This window comes from Carassius carassius, chromosome 6 (genome assembly GCF_963082965.1).
Source record: "Carassius carassius chromosome 6, fCarCar2.1, whole genome shotgun sequence".
Lineage (NCBI taxonomy): Eukaryota > Metazoa > Chordata > Actinopteri > Cypriniformes > Cyprinidae > Carassius > Carassius carassius.
The window spans coordinates 10669118-10687626 of NC_081760.1; the positions used below are offsets into that span (position 1 = coordinate 10669118).

The window sequence follows — 18509 nt, forward strand, 5'->3', positions numbered from 1 at the left end:
TATATATATATATATATATATATATATATATACTAGTTGCCAAGGCAGCATCTATCATTTAATTTAGATTACATTGATGTACTAAAAAAAAATAAAAACTAAATAGACATCTATAAAAAACAAAAGCTACAACTGACAAAAGCACAAAAAAACAACATTGTATACTTCTCAGGGGCAGGGACATTGGTAAATACATGGAAGGCTGATTGGAGTGTAGTTTTACAGATGTGGGATCCGATAGATATTGACAGGTTGCAGGCTACTGTGCTGACACACTCATTTTTTTCTCTCTTCCCTCTGGCACGCTGTACCTACGCCAGAGTCCTTTATATTCTCTGACATATTTCATTATAAGGATGGTCTTGAAAACGTGGCAGCTCTGAGTTTAATCTGACTAAAAACCCCCAGCTAGTGCTGGCCAAGCCAACCGCTGCGGTACTCCAAGACCTCTTTCTTTCTCTCCCCCTTGCTTTTCTTGCATCTTGCATTAATTGCTTAAGGTCATTTTATTAGTTATTTTTTATAAGTTCTAGAACAATAATATGGAATTATGCTGCAGTTTATTCATAAGGTCGAAGCCAAATATATTGCGTATGTTATTGAAAATCAGCCTTACCTTAAGCAACCTCAAAAAACATTGCACTCATGTGATGTTCCCTTTATGGTTAGTCATAATTCATATGAAAATTGCATCCTGGAAATCATAATCCATTATTCCTATAAAGAGTTCATGGAAAAAAAGTGGTTGTCATTCTTTGCCTCCTCGTTTCAACCACTAAATAACACCATAAAGGGAGTTGGAGGTGTTCTGAGAGACCAAGTGAAATGCGCTTTGGTAATATTAAGCTTTAGATAGATTTTATTGTGAACACTTATAGTAAAACATAAAGCTAATAGCCTAAAATAGTGTGCTTTTTGAATGTGTTTAAAATATACATAAAAACTTACACAAAGGGTTCAAAATGTTTTGCTTTACTTGGTAATGGCAGGTAAACTGAGAAAATGTTTTGTATTCCCACATGAAACTATATTCTGTCTGATTTTTATTTTTTTTAAGTTTTCTTTACCTAATATTAATTCCTTGTCTCCTAACCAGATTCTATACCCATAAAAATGTGCTTGTTACAAAGTAAAAAACTTTCATGGTCACGGGAAGGAGGCGGCGGGAACCGGCGAACAATTAAATAAAACTTTAATAACGAAATAAACACAAAACAGAGCGACAGCCGCGCACAAACAAAACCAAAACACAAAATAAAACCCAGACCTGGTCCTCTCTCGTCCTTCACTGTCATAACTCCTCTTTTTATCCTTCTGGAGCTCCTCCGCGGGACTCGAGACCGGTGAGTGGCGCAGATTCATTTACAATTACTCCACCGTCACAGTGCTCCTCATATTTTTAATTTTCAACTGATATAAATAATAATAATAATAATACAAAAAAAACTGATAAAATTTCACTACTTTCCAAGATTTCCAAGACTTTTCAATTGACATTTCAACCTTACACTTTAAGTGTTGGGTCTGACTTCTCTTCTCTTCTCTTCTCTTCTCTTCTCTTCTCTTCTCTTCTCTTCTCTTCTCTTCTCTTCTCTTCTCTTCTCTTCTCTTCTCTTGATTTTTGCTTAAGGGTCAGATAGTTGTTCTTAAACTGAGATTTTAACCATGCATTATATTGCACTTCCTACAATGTGCAGTTTAATCATGCAAAATAAGAATTAAGAAAGTAAACCGTGTCCGTTTTGATTTCATTTTGACTTTAAATACTGCTTTAATTGTTGATGCACACAAATTAGTGAAGCGTAACTTTCCTTCTTGCAGACAAAGAAGCGTGTGGATGTTTGTATACAGTATGTGTGTGTAGTTAATACAATGAAGAGCGAGTCTCGGTCCACAGGAGAGAAGAACATGTCCATTAAGAGGATGGATGAAAGTTGCTGGAGGCACCGCTCTCTCTCACTGGCTTCCCTTCAACACACCTACATTTTCCTGTGGCCCCTCTCATCCAAATGAAGACCACTCATAGAGGCTCTGTGGCGCTTTAGTTCACAGTTCAACATCCTCCAATTCATCTCTCTTCCAGGAGCTGCATGGCAGCCGCCCAGTTACCGTTCGGCCCTGCAGCGCTGCTTCTGCTGATTTGTTTGTGTTTCTCTCCGTCTCATTGTTTTCCCTTTTCGTGATAATGGCAGCATACAGGTATCTGTCTGCCGGAGAGACTTCACCAATTACCGTTTCATATACTATAAGAAGTTGTTCATATGACTTTCCCCGTCTTGCTTTCGTTCTCTCGTTCTGTTTCTGTTTCTTGCTCTTTCTTGCTGGTTTGTTGTTGATTCAGGTTTAGAGCAGCCATGTTGTGCTGGTTTAGATCCCAGAGAGGACCGTCTGTGATGCATGTTTGTTTGTGTCGGCGTGCATGCATGCATAGGTTTCATGCACTGTGGAAATCTATATTTGTATCCAGTTCTTAATTTGTGCATTATGAAATCCCAGAACAAGGACCAGTCGTGAAGTTTTTCAACATTTTCATTCGGTAATTACATTTATGAATCTGAAGACAGAGTGAATTAGCTGCAACCAGTTGGGAATTTAAATTGTATATGCATTAAATAAATAAGAAATAATTATAAATAAATAAATAAATATTATATTCAGCAAGGACGCATTATACTTTGAAATGTTTCTTGAGCAGCAAATCGGCATATTAGTATGATTTCTGAAGAATCATGTGACACTGAAGACTGGAGTAATGATGTTGAAAATTCAGCTTTGCATCACAGGAATAAATTACATTTTTAAATAATCAAATTGGATACATTTATTTTAAATTGTAGTAATATTTGAAGTAATAAAATTCAGCCTTTATGAGCATACAATATATTTTTTTCAAAAACATAAAAATATTTTAAAGAAACCAGAATTTTAGAAGGTAGTGTATATCTCGGTGTACTCTGTTATTTAACTACAAGCTCTTTTTTTGTCCCAGAGATAGATTTTTAAGAAATTTAAACATTTTTATATGTTTAAAGAAAATCTGTCATAAAGTAAGATTTAGATTATATTTAGATTATAATATAAATATAAAGTGAAATAAATTGTTTTTTCAAAGATTACAACCGTTTCACAGTTTTGGTGTCATTTCCACTGTTTTCCACTATTTACATTAAAAAAAAGTGTCTTTTATCATTTTGCTGTTGCTGATGGTTTGTAAAAGTTAGATATTAAATTTGAACAGTGACTTTTCCAGAGTCAAATTAGTTTACTGTGGTAAAATTACATGTGTCCTTCAGAGGCTTATTGTTTTATCATTTTCTATACACATTTTCACTGCTGGTTTTCGAACTAAAATATTTCTTAAAAGTATAGTACTTGAGCCAAACATGAAAACTATGTCATGGTTTACTCACCCTCATTTCATTCCAAACCCGAATGACTTACTTAAATCAATGATTTTAAACACCCAATTGAGTTCCACTCAAAGTCATTCATGTTTGGAACGACATGAGAGTGAATAAATGATGACAGAATTTTAGTTTTCTCTTTCCTGCATGCCACTTTTTTACCTCTCATGCACCAAGCATTTCTCTTTTCTTCTTTTCCCCAACTTTCTTTTGCCCTTTCAGTATTTGAAACCCTTGGATTTGTGCTATTCCTCCATTCCATCTTCTTGTTTGTGCTTGTTTCAATCCCCCATCTTCTCCTCCTGCTCCTGGTGTCATTGTTCTCAGTCGTTTGTATTGTTTACGGCTTCATGGTTGGTCTTCATCTCCTAGTACTTCATTTAATGCTCCTCTCCCCTGCACTACTACTTCTACTACTTTTCTGTTTAATATTTCTGCATGCCTGGTACATGTTTGCAACACCTCATTTATTCTGTGATGCTCTTGCACCCTCACCTTGAGGTTTCAACAATCACCCTTCTCAAGTCTTTACATATTTCACCTCCATCTGTTCTTTGAATGCGTCCAAATCCATTAGATTTTCAGCTCATTTCACCGCACAGCTGTTGCATTTTCAGTTCACAACTTACGACCACCCTGTTGAAAAGATCAAGTTATCTTCTTGATGGTCCAAGCTGGATAGTCCTGCAGGGCGCACTATATGTTACGTTTCTAATCTTGACCTCATCTTTGAACTTTCGCTTTCATTACCATCCTCCATCACTAACATCCCCTCCATCTCCCCGTGTCAGAACCCCTCTCTTCTAACGGGACGGCGCTGGGACCCAGGTTAGGTCTGCAGAAGTCCAGTTCTCTGGAGAGTCTCCAGACAGCGATGGAGGAGGTCAAAAAGGACGAGCTGCCCTTCCATCGTCCAAGCACACACATGGTGAGGGGCCGAGGCTGCAACCTCAGCTTTCGCCACGCCATCGACAAGTCCTACGAAGGGCCTTCTGAACCTGAGGATGGTGAGTTCAGAGAAAGAACTGAAAATCCTTGAAAGAGTTATATAACAGTAAATAATAATTCTAAATAAGTCACAAATATGTAAATAATGAAATGCAGTATTAATTAAATGCTTACAAAATAAATTATTATTATTATAATAATTAAAATAGTTGAGGCTAGTCAGAATCAGTGTAATTTTATTATTTATATACTACTGTAGTGTTTATTATTCATTTGAATGAGCTTTTATTGTTGTATTTTCAGTTTTCATCTTTCATTTTAGATTAGGTTTTAATTTGTAATTTTGTAAAAAGTAATTTTGTTATGTGCTTTGCTTTTTTTCTTAACCACATCAACTCTGGGGACCCACCGGTGGGTCCAATATTGCATATGCCTAATTCTCAAAAAATCAAAATAACAGCTCAAGTGGTTAATATTTCTCTATTTAGCTGTATTTTAATTTCAGTTTTAGCAATTTTAATAATTTAAAATTACTACATTTCAAATAATTTTCAAATACAAATATTTTTTTTACACACATTTGGTTTAATTTTAGTTTTTAGTATTTAACACTAAACAACACTGTTGTTATTGTGTAATCGAGCCGATTTAAAACAATTTATTTAAATATTAATAATGTGAATTATATTATTTTATTATGATTATTTGATATGATTCATTGTTAATTTTTAACTGGAATATATATTTAATATAATTTATTTTAGGGTATTTAACTTAATAAATCAAGAACAAAAGTTATAATTTATTAAAAATGTATTACGTTTTGTAAGTTACTTATTAACTCATCATCAACATGACATATGATGTGAAATTTGGTGAAATCAGTTGTTTTGTCTAATACGACATGATAACCCTTTTTATTTTCTAAAATATATTTTGTCAATGTTACTCTGTAATTGTGTTGTCATTTAAACAGAAGGCCTTCAGTGGTTTTTTGCAGTTATTGCTCCCAGCAGCTAAAGTACATTAATGAGAAATGTGTGTGCTGCATACCAGTAAATGCATGTTGTTGAGCACAGTAGTGAGATTGTCATGAGATTGCCAAACATGTGTTCACAGTTAAAACTGCATACCACCCCTTCTCGCTTTGCCAAAAGTGCATCTGGCCCCTTCACATTCATTAGTCTCAGCAAAACACCCCATAAGCTTATAAGCCTTAATAAGCATTTTTCAGTATTGTATATCCTGTTGCATTATGGAAATTATAGTCAGCATGAATTTGAAATGCACTATTATTGTCATAATTGCACAGTATTACAAATAAAATAAAAAATATATAACTTGAACTTTTAGAAATGTCACATTATGGAAGTAAAATGGGTTGCAAATGTTGTTTCATGTAGACTTTAAAAGCGTTTGGGTGCCAGAGAAGCTCATTTGAGAGATGAATTTAACTCTCCGTGACTCATTGAGCTTTGTGAGCCAGTTAGGAGTGAATCAGCAAATGCAAGTATCCCCGATTTCTGTGTGAACCTCCAGCAACAAATCAGCACATTCAAGGGCATGTATCACCCCTGCTCTTTCTCTTTGACACTAAAGACCCTTTTAAATAAGAAATAGAGACAGAACTTGAGCACTAGAGATGCCTTCGATTGGAGCCTATAAGGTGTCATGAATTAATATATCAATTTCTTTAAGCAACAGGAGCCTGAGGGTGAATCACACCAAGACATTTCCAGGCCACATTTCAAATCTGTATTTGATTTACAGGAAAAACACTATGTAGATTGTCTTTTTCATTTAATGAGAAACAAAAGTCTGGCTCAGGGATTATTGTTTGAATCCTCATGATTAGATCTCATCAGGTGTCGCCCGTGTCTTTGTTCTTCACCAACAGATGACTCTGAGGAAGACTCCGGAAGAGACACGCCTGCCAGCAGCTCCTCTCGACAGGAAGTAGATGATGACAAGAAGGTAAAGAAAAAGAAAACCAAAAAGAAGAAAGAGAAAAAGAGCAAAAAGAAGGACGAGCCAGAAGACCCTGAGAAAAAGACAAAGAAAAAAGGATTTGGATTGTTGAGGTTAGTGTTAATTTCGTCAGCCTGTGGCTGCAACATGAAACTGCTGAACACACAACACCCGAAGCGAACACGAGTGACGAGCAACGACGACATGCTAGGTCAAAGGAAGAGGCTCGATATTTGTGTGTTATAGTTAGCAGCGGTCTGTTATCAAGAAATAAAATAGTGTGTGCGTAGAAAGAATTCGTCCACACGGCTTTTTGTGTTAAATTATATTTCCTGTCGCCGCGCAGGCTTTTATTGTACATGACAGCTTATGTCCCGATGACCGGTCTTTGCATTACGATTAAAAGCAGTATCAATAAAGTAAAAAAATGTGATCAGGTTAATCATTTTTGAATGTGTCTCCTAAATCAGAAATTGACACGTTTAACATTTGCATTCAACAAAAATCATTCAACAAGTGTATTTTGTCAGGTAATTATGACATTTAACCAATGTTTGAGATATGTGAAACTCTTTTTTAATAATCTCAGTAATGTGTTATTTTAAAAAAAGACTAACATTTTTTGACTAAAACTAGACTAAAATTAAAATACTTTCAGTCATTTAAAACTTGACTAAGATACCTTGAGTTTTTTTTTTTTACTAAAACTAGACTAAAATGATGAGACTTTTAGTCGACTAAAACTTGACTAACAAAAAAAGATATGTGAATGACTAAAACTAACAAGGACATTTGGCACAAGATTAAGACTAAGACTAAACTAAAAATAGGTGACGAAATTAACACTAGTTGAGGTACTAGTCTAAAAAAAGCTAGAAATTCGCACACAAATCATTTCACTCAAGTGTAAATTTATAAAAGGAAATCTTCACAAGAAATGCTGTGATTTTTGCCAAATGATTCTGGTAGCTCTTAACAGAAAACATATTTAATCCTAATGGTCCAAATGAAGTCAGAAAATATTCATGTAGAACTAAATTTGTGCTGATCTATTGATAGATAGTCAGGATTTTCGAGGGGGTGACTAATGGTACTGCATAAGGGCCCTCTGATGCAGCTGCACACAGAGGCCTTCCTATAATTGCAGCACCATGGTAATTGAGAACAAGAAAAGTGAACTAACTATATGATGTCTTTGTGTGATTTTATAAATATAAGCAGAGACAAATAAGATGACAAGATTGAATGACAGCATATGTGTCTCTGAACTATAAAATAGACCTCCATTGTCTCCTCTGTGAGGGCTGATGTCTGTTTTTCAAGCTATGACTAACAGTTGATCAGTAGAACCTTGTAGTTGCATGGAAACCTTCATTTTGATTTGGTATGATTTTATCCTTCTTACCATTTTTGTCACTGCTAGCTTACAAAGTAAACGAGAAATTGTATCCACAAACCATTTGACTTCCATAATGACATTGTTCTGATTGAAATTAGATGTTCAACATGAAAAGGTGTAGATCCTGTCCACCCAGTAATTGACTAGATTGTGTAAAATCGGATACAAGAATGGACGGCCGTCCTTGTTTTTAGTTTAAATATGTTACTGCTTTCCTTTGTTTCATACTATTTTCACCATTTGCTGTGTACACTACACTTCTTGCTTCATTACTACATTGTTAAATCATCCTTTTGTGACTGCAGTGCTTTCATGCTGAGGTCAAAGCGCCAAGACAATTACGTGTTGAAACCCTGATGCGAGTCATGTGAAAGGATCTTACTCTTCCTCTCTCTTTAACGCTGATGAAATTCCCAGAGATTCAATCTCGTGACCAAATATCAGTCAGCCGAACAGCTTGGATGTATTCATTGAGGGGTTTTTTCCAGACTCGTATCACATCTCTGCTTTCCAATCTGCTTCCTTATTGAATTTGAAAAATGACTTAATTAGCCATTGTGTTATGGTGCAATTTAATCTAATTGTAAAGTCTTCACGGGTGCTTTTCATCATCTACAAACGAAAAAAAAAAAGGCAAATTATAAACATGTGAGAGCGTGATTCAAGGTTCATTTTTCAACTAACTGGTGATCTCCATTTCTTCCCTTTTAGAAGTGAAAATGTTGTGTTTATCGTGGTTTTGAAGACTTTTTGTATGGGCTGCAGTTACAGATAGATTTGTAGGCTGCTTTCAACTTGACAGCAATAGAGCATCAGATTTTTGGAGCTTCATGCTTTGGCTGCCTGCCATTATATCTTTTGATTCACTTGTTTTTCACTGTTTCCACAATTAGAGGTATTTCACTGCATACGCAAAGTGTCAGTGAAACAAAGATTAAAGCTCTCTGTATTAGTTGAGTTTCTGTTAGGGATAAGTATGTAATAATGGAGTTTTCAGTCTAAACAATCAGATATACATTTTTCACCCAGCAGGTGGAAAATAGGCCCCAAAATTTCAACTTGAAATTTTCAATAATTCATTAACATTGACAATACTAACATTCCACAAGATTTTACAAAAGTTATTTTATATTATTTTTATTAAAATATTTGAATTGTACTAAATAGCATTATATAGATATATATATATATATATGTGTGTGTGTGTGTGTGTGTGTGTATATATACACACACACACATATATGTATATACACACACACACACACACACACACACACACATATATATATATATATATATATATATATATATATATATATATATAATAAGTGTGTGTGTGTGTATGTGTGTATATATATATATATATATATATATATATATATACACACACACACATATATATATATATACACACAAAGATCATTTGTGATTGTGTATAGTAATGGCAGGCATGTTGAAGAGTCTTTTACGACTCCATAGAGAAACATTCAACTGTGGCTTCAATTACAGTGACTTAGAGTTGCACAGCCCATTAAACAGCTAATACTTACCGCCTTCTGAAAACAAGCAATAGCGGCTGACAATCGAACCCAGAAATGATATTATATTTCTAATTAAAGTGCTGTAAAACTTTAACATATACATTCGATTTTACATTTCCTGAAGGAAGTTTTAGTGGTATTTGCTCATGTAAAACTCACCATCATAAGGTTGGATTTGTCCTAAAAACATTCTTTTTTTCACTATTTGCTGATGCAGTAACTAAGGCGGGCCTGTTTAATTAGCTTCATTTGAGGGCAGGATTATCCAATAAAAATTTTTTAAGGGGGCCATCTCGATCTCTTTCTGGGTGCAATAAAATTAGAAATTAATTTGAAATGCATACGTTTCACTCAAGTGGCCATGGCCGTAATTATGCAGAACTTTAAGGCTTAATATAATTTAAACGGATGAGTTATACAAAAATATTCACCCCCCTCACAGTTGTCATGAAGGGCACAATTAGCTATATAGACCAAAACCACTTTTTGTACCAAGCTGTAAATTATTTATTTATTTTTTCTGCTGTAAAGTTGGGCTTTTTAAGATTGGGAATCTATGGGACTTACTTCCTTTCGGAGCCAGCCTCTAGCGGCTAGTTTATGAATTGCAGTTTTAGTCACGTCCGTGTTGGTTTCACGAGAGAGATTGGAAGGTTGCCGATCGGTGTTGCCAAGTCCGCGGTTTTCTCACAGAATAGGGTTACTTTTACACATAGACTGTACAAAAACATGGATGTAGTGTCCATGACATTACCCGTAGATTTCTTAAGAGCCTTTTTGAAGCTCAAAGTGGGCGGAGCGGGCAGTTGCCATCTCTACAGCAGCCATGCACCAAGATCTTGCTGCTGGTTGAGCTGGAATGACTGACAGTTCTGAGCGGACTGCTCAAAATGTTTTGATGGTTCTTGGGAGGCTTAATGTGTACTCTTAAATAAACCCATGAATGGTGTACTTACTGTAGTCAATGAACAATAAACTGGGTAGAGAATGCATATTGATTTAAAACAAATTTTATAAACTTCACCTTCAAGAGCTGATTTACAACAAATGATGTGTGGGGAAAGGAGATAAGGGTAGCTAATGTTTAACTGTCTTAGCACACACATAAGCACAATATACTTTCTCTCTCTCTTACACACACACAGTGCATGGTTATGACATTTGGTGCACATGTAATCATACAATGATGTTTATAATGGATTCCATATCTGTTTATTGACTACTAGAATTATAGCTTATATTTAGCATGGCACACATGCTTCAGCAGGGTGCGGGATGGACAGATCACATTTTATTTCCCGTCTGAGTGGGAACATATGAAGCTGTTAACACAATCGCTCAGTGCAGCCCGGGAGAGGCTAATTACTGAAATCTGTTTCTAAAATTAAACCCCATTCTGCAGTGATTTCCTCATTTATTCATGCCGATGTGTTCTGTCAGTCAGACGTTATGGACTAAAAAGACATATTCCTATTAGCAGAGAAGGTGCAGGGACTTATGAATATTAATGAGCTTATGCACACTTAATCACTTGTGGCAGGCCCTCCTTTCCGTGTTTGTTTGTGAGGGTTCATTTTTAGGTTCGTCTGTGCCTTCAAACTTCACGCGGGTTTTGACGCGGTGCACATCTATTTTGAACGTAATGAAATGCTTAAGCTAAATAGACATTTAATGATATGCCTTTGTGTATTTTGACAACTCAAGATGGTACTTTAAGCTGAAACCCAGTCACTTTATACAGTATAAACAAAACTTTTGTAAAATGAAGACAAGCATTTTGCTTATATTTGAGTTTATAAGATGGGGACCAGGTGCTGTCAAAGCTCCAAAAAGGACAAGAAAGCATGAGAAAAGCATCCCAAAATGACTCCATATGACTTATGCACTGTGTTCCAAGTTTTCTGAATGTACACCGTAGCTCTCTATAACAGACAGACTGTATATGAAATAGTTATTCATTTGGTATTTTGCCTTGAAAATCTTGATTGACAGTGGTCCCCATTCACTTTCATTGTATGGAAATGAGCAGATTGATCATTTAACTGTACTTTTGAGTCCCATGTATTATATTATATCATATTATATTACAAACCCGATGCCAAAAAATCTGGGACACTGTACAAATTGTTAATAAAAACAGAATGCAATGATGTGGAAGTTTTAAATTTCAATATTTTATTCAGAATACAACATAGATGACATAAAATGTTTAAACTGAGAAAATGTGTCATTTTAAGGGAAAAATACATTGATTTTAAATTTCATGGCATCAACACATGTCAAAAAAGTTGGGACAAGGCCATGTTTACCACTGTGTGGCATCCCATCTTCTTTTTATAACAGTCTGCAAATGTCTGGGGACTGAGGGGACAAGTTGCTCAAGTTTAGGAATAGGAATGTTGTTACATTCTTGTTAAATACAGGCTTCTAATTGCTCAACTTTCTTAGATCTTCCTCTTTATGATGCGCCAAATGTTTTCTATAGGTGAAAGATTCAGTACCCGGATCCTTCTTCTACACAGCCATGATGTTGTAATTGATGCAGTATGTGGACTTTCATTATCATGTTGGAAAATGCAATGTCTTCCCTTAAAGAGACGACATCTGGATGGGAGCATATGTTGTTATAGAACTTGGAAATACCTTTCAGCATTGATGGTGCCTTTCCAGATGTGTAAGCTGCCCATGCCAGTTTTCCAAAAAGAACTTCAAATTTTGATTCGTCTGACCACAGAACAGTTTTCCACTTTGCCACAGTCCATTTTAAATGAGCCTTGGCCCAGAGAAAATGCCTGCACTTATGGATCATATTTAGATATGGCTTCTTTATTTACCTATAGAGTTTTAGCTGGCAACGGCGAATGGCACGGTGTATTGTGTTCACCGACAATGTTTTCTGGAAGTATTCCTGAGCCCATGTTGTGATTTCTATTACAGTAGCATTCCTGTATGTGATGCAGTGCCGTCTAAAGGGCCCGAAGATCACGGGCATCCAGTATGGTTTTCTGGCCTTGACCCTTACGCACAGAGATTGTTCTAGATTCTCTGAATCTTTGGATGATATTATGCACTGTAGTTGATGTTAACTTCAAACTCTTTGTAATTTTTCTCTGAGAAACTTCTTTCTGATATCACTCCACTATTGTTCGCTGCAGCATTGGGGGAATTGGTGATCCTCTGCCCATCTTGACTTCTGAGAGACACTGCCACTCTGAGAGTTTTTTTTTATACCCAATCATGTTGCCAGTTGACCTAATAATTAGCAAATTGGTCCTCCAGCTGTTCCTTATAGGTACATTTAACTTTTCCGGCCTCTTATTGCTACCTGTCCCAACTTTTTTGGAATGTGTAGCTGTCATGAAATCCAAAATGAGACAACATTTGGCATGACATTTCAAAGTGTCTCACTTTCAACATTTGATATTTTATATATATTCTATTGTGAATAAAATATACGTTTATGACATTTGTAAATTATTCCATTCCTTTTTTACTCACAATTTGTACAGTGTCCCAACTTTTTTGGAATCGGGTTAGTATATAGAATAGTAAAAGTGCATTACTAATATAGTTGTGTTTTTTCATGAACAATGGGAGTATGAATGGCCAGGATATGTAAGTGCTACTCATAACTGCACTCATATTACTGTATGTGCGCATTAATTTGTGTGTTAGACAGACAGTGAGAGTGTCAATTTAAGTGTTGTAATACAACACTGCTGTATTGTGTCTGTCAAGGTTTAGTCTGGAAACCACAAGCAGTATCTCATGACACTTGTTCCTCGTCTTCAATCTCCAGCATGCATTCATTGTGAACGATGTTATGAGACAGCTGTTTGATTGATGGACTTCTCTTCAGCAGGCCCGGGCTCAGGGAATGCTGCTCTGACGGTAAAGGTTAACTGCCTCTTTCCCATCAGAGACAGGCCTGGCCTGGAAGTGGTCAAATCACATTAACCTTTACTTTCACGCCTTTTTAATATTAGCAAGTGCTGAAAAAAAGGCTTATGGAGATTCAATATGCTCAAATATAAAGGACCAGCATGCGTGGCAGATTCAACTTTTTGTTTTTGTTTTTATGGGTGAAGTATTAGATCAAGCTTTAAAATCATTAAAACCATATTGTGACGAGTGGGGCGGGGCCGAGGGACATGGGAGCGAGGCCGGTGGAGTGATTGGAGATGAGCTACACCTGTTCGACCCACCGGTCTCCAGGCCCACGGAGGAGATGGAAGGATATAAAACTGGAGCGACGACAGCGAAGGACGAGAGAGGACCAGGCATGGGATTTTAGTTGTGTTTTGGTTTTATTTTGTGCGCACCAGTCGTCGTTGAGGGGCTGGTGCGCTGTTTTGTGTTTATTTTGAATAATTAAATGTTATTTGATTGTCCGCCGGTTCCCGCCTCCTTCTTCCGGATGAATATGAAAGGTTTTATCATTACAGTGGTGCCGAAGCCCGGGAGAAGGAGGGACGCGCTGCTGAAGATCCCTCACCACTGTGGTGAATCCGCGGTGCCAACGAGCAGGCGAGGAGGTGTGCCGCCATGGACGCTCGAGGCGGTGGGCTGGAGCGAGTTGCCGGGGACGGACGAGCTCGCTACCGGCCGCCCACGATGTGGAGAGACGGCTGCCGTCCGTGAGGGAGCGGAGGAGTCGGCGCCGTTCGCCAGGTGGCCGGAGCCTGCTGCCATCCGCCGGAACGGGGAGGAGCAGGGAACAGTGGACTCCTGCCGGCTACCCAAAACCGGAGGAGCCGTCGCCGTCCACCGGGCGGCGGAGGAGTGTCGTGCCGTCCGCCGAGGGCCGTCCAGTGCCACCGCCAGGCACCGCGGAGGAGATCACCCAGCTGGTGGAGGGCCGAGCAGCAGTGCGTCTGGGAACCGGAATTTTTTTTTTTTTCTCCTCTCTCCCCTCTCTCGTCTCTGTCGCTCCTCCTTCCATCTCCTTTTCTCTCGCCTCGCCTGTCCTACCCCCAGGTTCCCGCAGGTTCCCGTGAGCGGTCCCCCCCGGAGGGAGGGGGGGGGGGTTAGAGCGCAGTCTCGGGAGTACCCCCCGGCCTGCGAGGGGCGATGGGGGTATGTGACGAGTGGGGCGGGGCCGAGGGACATGGGAGCGAGGCCGGTGGAGTGATTGGAGATGAGCTACACCTGTTCGACCCACCGGTCTCCAGGCCCACGGAGGAGATGGAAGGATATAAAACTGGAGCGACGACAGTGAAGGACGAGAGAGGACCAGGCCTGGGATTTTAGTTGTGTTTTGGTTTTATTTTGTGCGCACCAGTCGTCCGTGAGGGGCTGGTGCGCTGTTTTGTGTTTATTTTGAATAATTAAATGTTATTTGATTTTCCGCCGGTTCCCGCCTCCTTCTTCCGGATGAATATGAAAGGTTTTATCATTACACATATCATGTGAAAATCTGAAGTCTAAACATATTTTGAGATAGATGTAGACACAGATATTGGCTCCGCTGCAAAGCCTTTATAAAAACTATAGCAGTATTGCGCAGATGCTCAAATAACACAACCCTCTACATTGCAATGAACATCATCTATTTGAATATTAGATACAGAGTTGTTGCTCCAGTCTGGTGGGAAGTGACAGATGCATGCTGACAAACCGACAGTCAAAGTGTCATTCTTACAGAACATCGCCGGCTGTTTTGATTGATGTACACTTTATGGAAGAGACAATCTGCAGCTTGGACACATGCCATTCAAAACTGTAACAAGACTTTACAGATTGGTCAACAGTGTAAAATATAACACGCATATGATTTTAAACATTTCAAGCCAGAAAGATGAAGATTTATGTCACAAAATGTGCTTCTCCCCTACTAACACTGGTGAACAAAAGATTTAACAACTTCATCAGAAGTGCAGTGTCTGAACATACTGTTTTTTTGTACTAGTCTGCAATTTTGTGAGTCTCTTTGGTGACGATAAAAGAGATAATAGCCTGGTTTCCATTGCCGGGCCAAAAGCGGGTGTGCTAGTGGATGCCAGGGCCAGTCGCTTTCCACTGTAACTTCCGGGGCTTGATCGTGCCTCGTCGGCGCTTCCTCTGAGCCAACGGTCTAAGTTTTTTGGCCCGACGAAAAACCTTGGGCCAAAGTGGGCCAGCTGGGGCTAGAGGAGTTGTTATTAACAAAAGCGGAGTTTCTCTGCGTCTGGAGAGCATCAGTGCCGCAGATTATTTCATAAAGATAACAGCTATAACACCAGAATTATAAACTTATAAAATAAGTTGAGCTCAAAACTCACTTTCAGTCAGCAGCGAGTGTTTGAAATAGATTGATCCGATGTGGATTATAATCACCATACAAGGCAGAAATATTTATAAGCGATGCAAAATACTATGCACGCTAGTCATTAACGATACCATAGTAAACATGGTAAATGCAACCACCTGAAGAAATCAGATGTCAGCTTCTTATTCTCTAACACAATCGTGTGTTTATTTAGTAACAAATTTTACCTGTCATAAGTCTCATCTCAAGAGTGTATCTCTGCGTAGCCTGTGTCATAAAAATATAATAATGGTTTTTGTTCAGGAGCTTTTATAAATATATTGAAATTATCCTTCTATAGGCTACTGTGACCACAAATAAACAGAAGGAGACTCGTAAAGCTTTATTTCTGTGACTAATTTTCAATCCTGATAAATTAATTCATTATGATCAATGTATCACTTAACATTGTAAAACAACAATGCTTTTGGATTTAAACAAATGGACACTTTTATCATTTATCGTTTTGTGATCGCGCTAGTTCCAGTGACTTATTTCTTATTAGTTTTCTGATAACTTCTCTTTGGTGGTGAAATGATGGGGTTGCGTGATGTTGTTCCTGAGAGGCATGCAAAGGACAGGTTTTAGTGAAGCACAGCAGAGCTTCTGGCCCGACGGTGGAAAACAACAATTTTGACATACAACCAAGTATGGTGACCCATACTCAGAATTCGTGCTCTGCATTAAACCCATCCAAAGTGCACACACACACACACACCGTGAACATACACACACATCGTGAATACACACCCGGAGCAGTGGGCAGCCATATATGCTGCGGCACCCTGGGAGCTGTTGGGGGTTTGTGCCTTGCTCAAGGGCCCCTCAGTCGTGGTATTGCCGGCCCGAGACTCGAACACACAACTTTAGGGTCAGGAGTCAAACTCTGTAACTATTAGGCCACGATTTCCCCTTGGGCTTAAATAGTTTGGCATCGGTGCTACAGGTCCGAGGCTATTAGCCCCGCCTTGCCCGTTTAAAGCACTGGCCCGACAGTGGAAAAGCGGCTAATGTGATTTCATCCATTCAGAATGTGAGACAATTTTTTCTGTTTATAAAGTGGATTAGACTGCTCTTATCATTTAACATCTTAAACACTATTACTCCATTTGATGCAAATAACACTAAACTTTTATACATGTCAATAATTGTGGTCAACAATAAAATTTAGTGTAATATTGAACTAATATTGAGTGTCAAATGTTCCAGTAGTGATTAACTGCTAATAAGGGGAGGTTTCAGTAATGAAAGTAGTATGGCATTGTTTACAGTGTTCTTACCACAGTAATTTTGTGTTGTCAGATTGGCTGGGTGTTGTGAAGACTTGAAATTAGATTGTGACTCTTATCGTTGTTCAGGAGTCTAGTCAATGTTTTCTCACTAACATTTTTAAGCTTTTTTCCTTTTGAATTCTGGTACTGCTAATGATGCTAGAGTATTTAAAATATAGCTTTGTTTAATCATTCAGTTTTTCCCTGGTTTGGAATTTGCATAATAATCCCCTTTTACTGTTTTTTTAAGATAATTATATTTAATCCATTTAATCTGTCAAACCTCTCTTTCTCATTTCTTTATTTATTGTTACTTTAGCCTTCATTTCTCCTTGTTCAAATTTCTTTGTTTCTTTGTTTTGTGTTTAGCCTTGTTAATCACCTAAATACCATTTAATGAAGTCAAGTATAAACATGCCTTTTCTCATGCTGGTATATCCATATTGAAATATACATTTTTGTTTAGTACTAGCTTTTCTACCAACTAAAACAGAGATGACTGAGTGTTCTGGGTGTTTGTTAATTGGCAGCTGGCACCCTAAATGGTTACTAAGGTGTTGATTAGTAGTTGCTAGGGTGTTCAAGGTGATTGTTAGGGAGAGTTTAGGATTTTTCATAGGGAATAGCTTGCAGTTGCTTGGATTAAATTTTTCCTGTTTTTGTCCGTTATCTTTGTCTGGGTAAAAATTGTCTGATCACATTTTGTTGATTGCACTTAATAACACTACCAATTGCGAACCACTCTTTATTTTCTCATTCATGCATGTTTCCTTATCACTCAAAGGTATATACTGTTTAATCAGGACTATGTTGCGCAGATATATTTGCATACTGCGGAATACACAATATAGCAAAATCTCTAATGACAGACACTTTATTTCACAGTAATGTCATACCGCCCAGCCCAAGTGTTGTTCATCTCACCTACATTCACACACTTTCAACACCCATGTGACAAAGGTGTAAATGACTGGTATACTAGAATGCATATGGCATTCCGTGTTGTTTGTTCATGTTTTTTGATCATTGCTGTGGTAAAAAAAAATAAAAACACACACACACACACTTTTATTCAGCAAGGGCGCATTACATTTTAGACATTTAAATTCTGTATTTAAAAGTAACAGTAATGCTGTTTTAACTTTCTTTTCATCAAAGAATCCTGAAAAAAAGCATGATGTTTTATATAAGAGCATATCTGAAGACTTGAATATATAAGTAATTTTACTGCATTTTTGATCAAATAATTGCAGCCTTGGTGAGCATAAGAGATGACTTTCAAAAACATTTAAAAAAATTTACAGACTCCAAACTTTTGAATTGTAGTGTACAGTATGTATTTAATGAAAGATTTAATGCAAAACAAAACCGACAAGTTGGCCAAAAAAAAAAGGGAACAGGAACCAGAGATGGGAAATCTTAAAAGAAAGAAGCAGATCCATTCCTGACAGTTTTACCTAATTAGAAAGATCCTTAAAACTAGGCAGGGGAGAAGCAGACATTAATATATGCAAACATAATGATCATCTTAGCAGTACGTCCCCAGTTCCCATGGATCAGCCGTCTGTGTCTGTGTGAAAATTGAGGTTTTGTCTGCTAAAATATGAACCTCAGGTTTAGACTGATAAATTGCAACACTCAGTAAACTTGTCAATCGATAAACCAAGAGCTGCCAGCACACAGCCAGAGAAA

The 18509-nt window shown here is 37.7% G+C and overlaps 1 protein-coding gene across 1 annotated transcript in view; it reads left to right on the plus strand.

The window, feature by feature from the left end:
- LOC132142375 (partitioning defective 3 homolog B-like) overlaps positions 1 to 18509 on the plus strand; it is a 197133-nt gene that overhangs the window by 131501 nt on the left and 47123 nt on the right. The window contains exons 17-18 of the mRNA XM_059552188.1: positions 4196 to 4411; positions 6250 to 6433. Of these exons, the coding sequence (XP_059408171.1) occupies positions 4196 to 4411; positions 6250 to 6433 (400 nt within the window). The remainder of the gene's footprint in view (positions 1 to 4195; positions 4412 to 6249; positions 6434 to 18509) is intronic.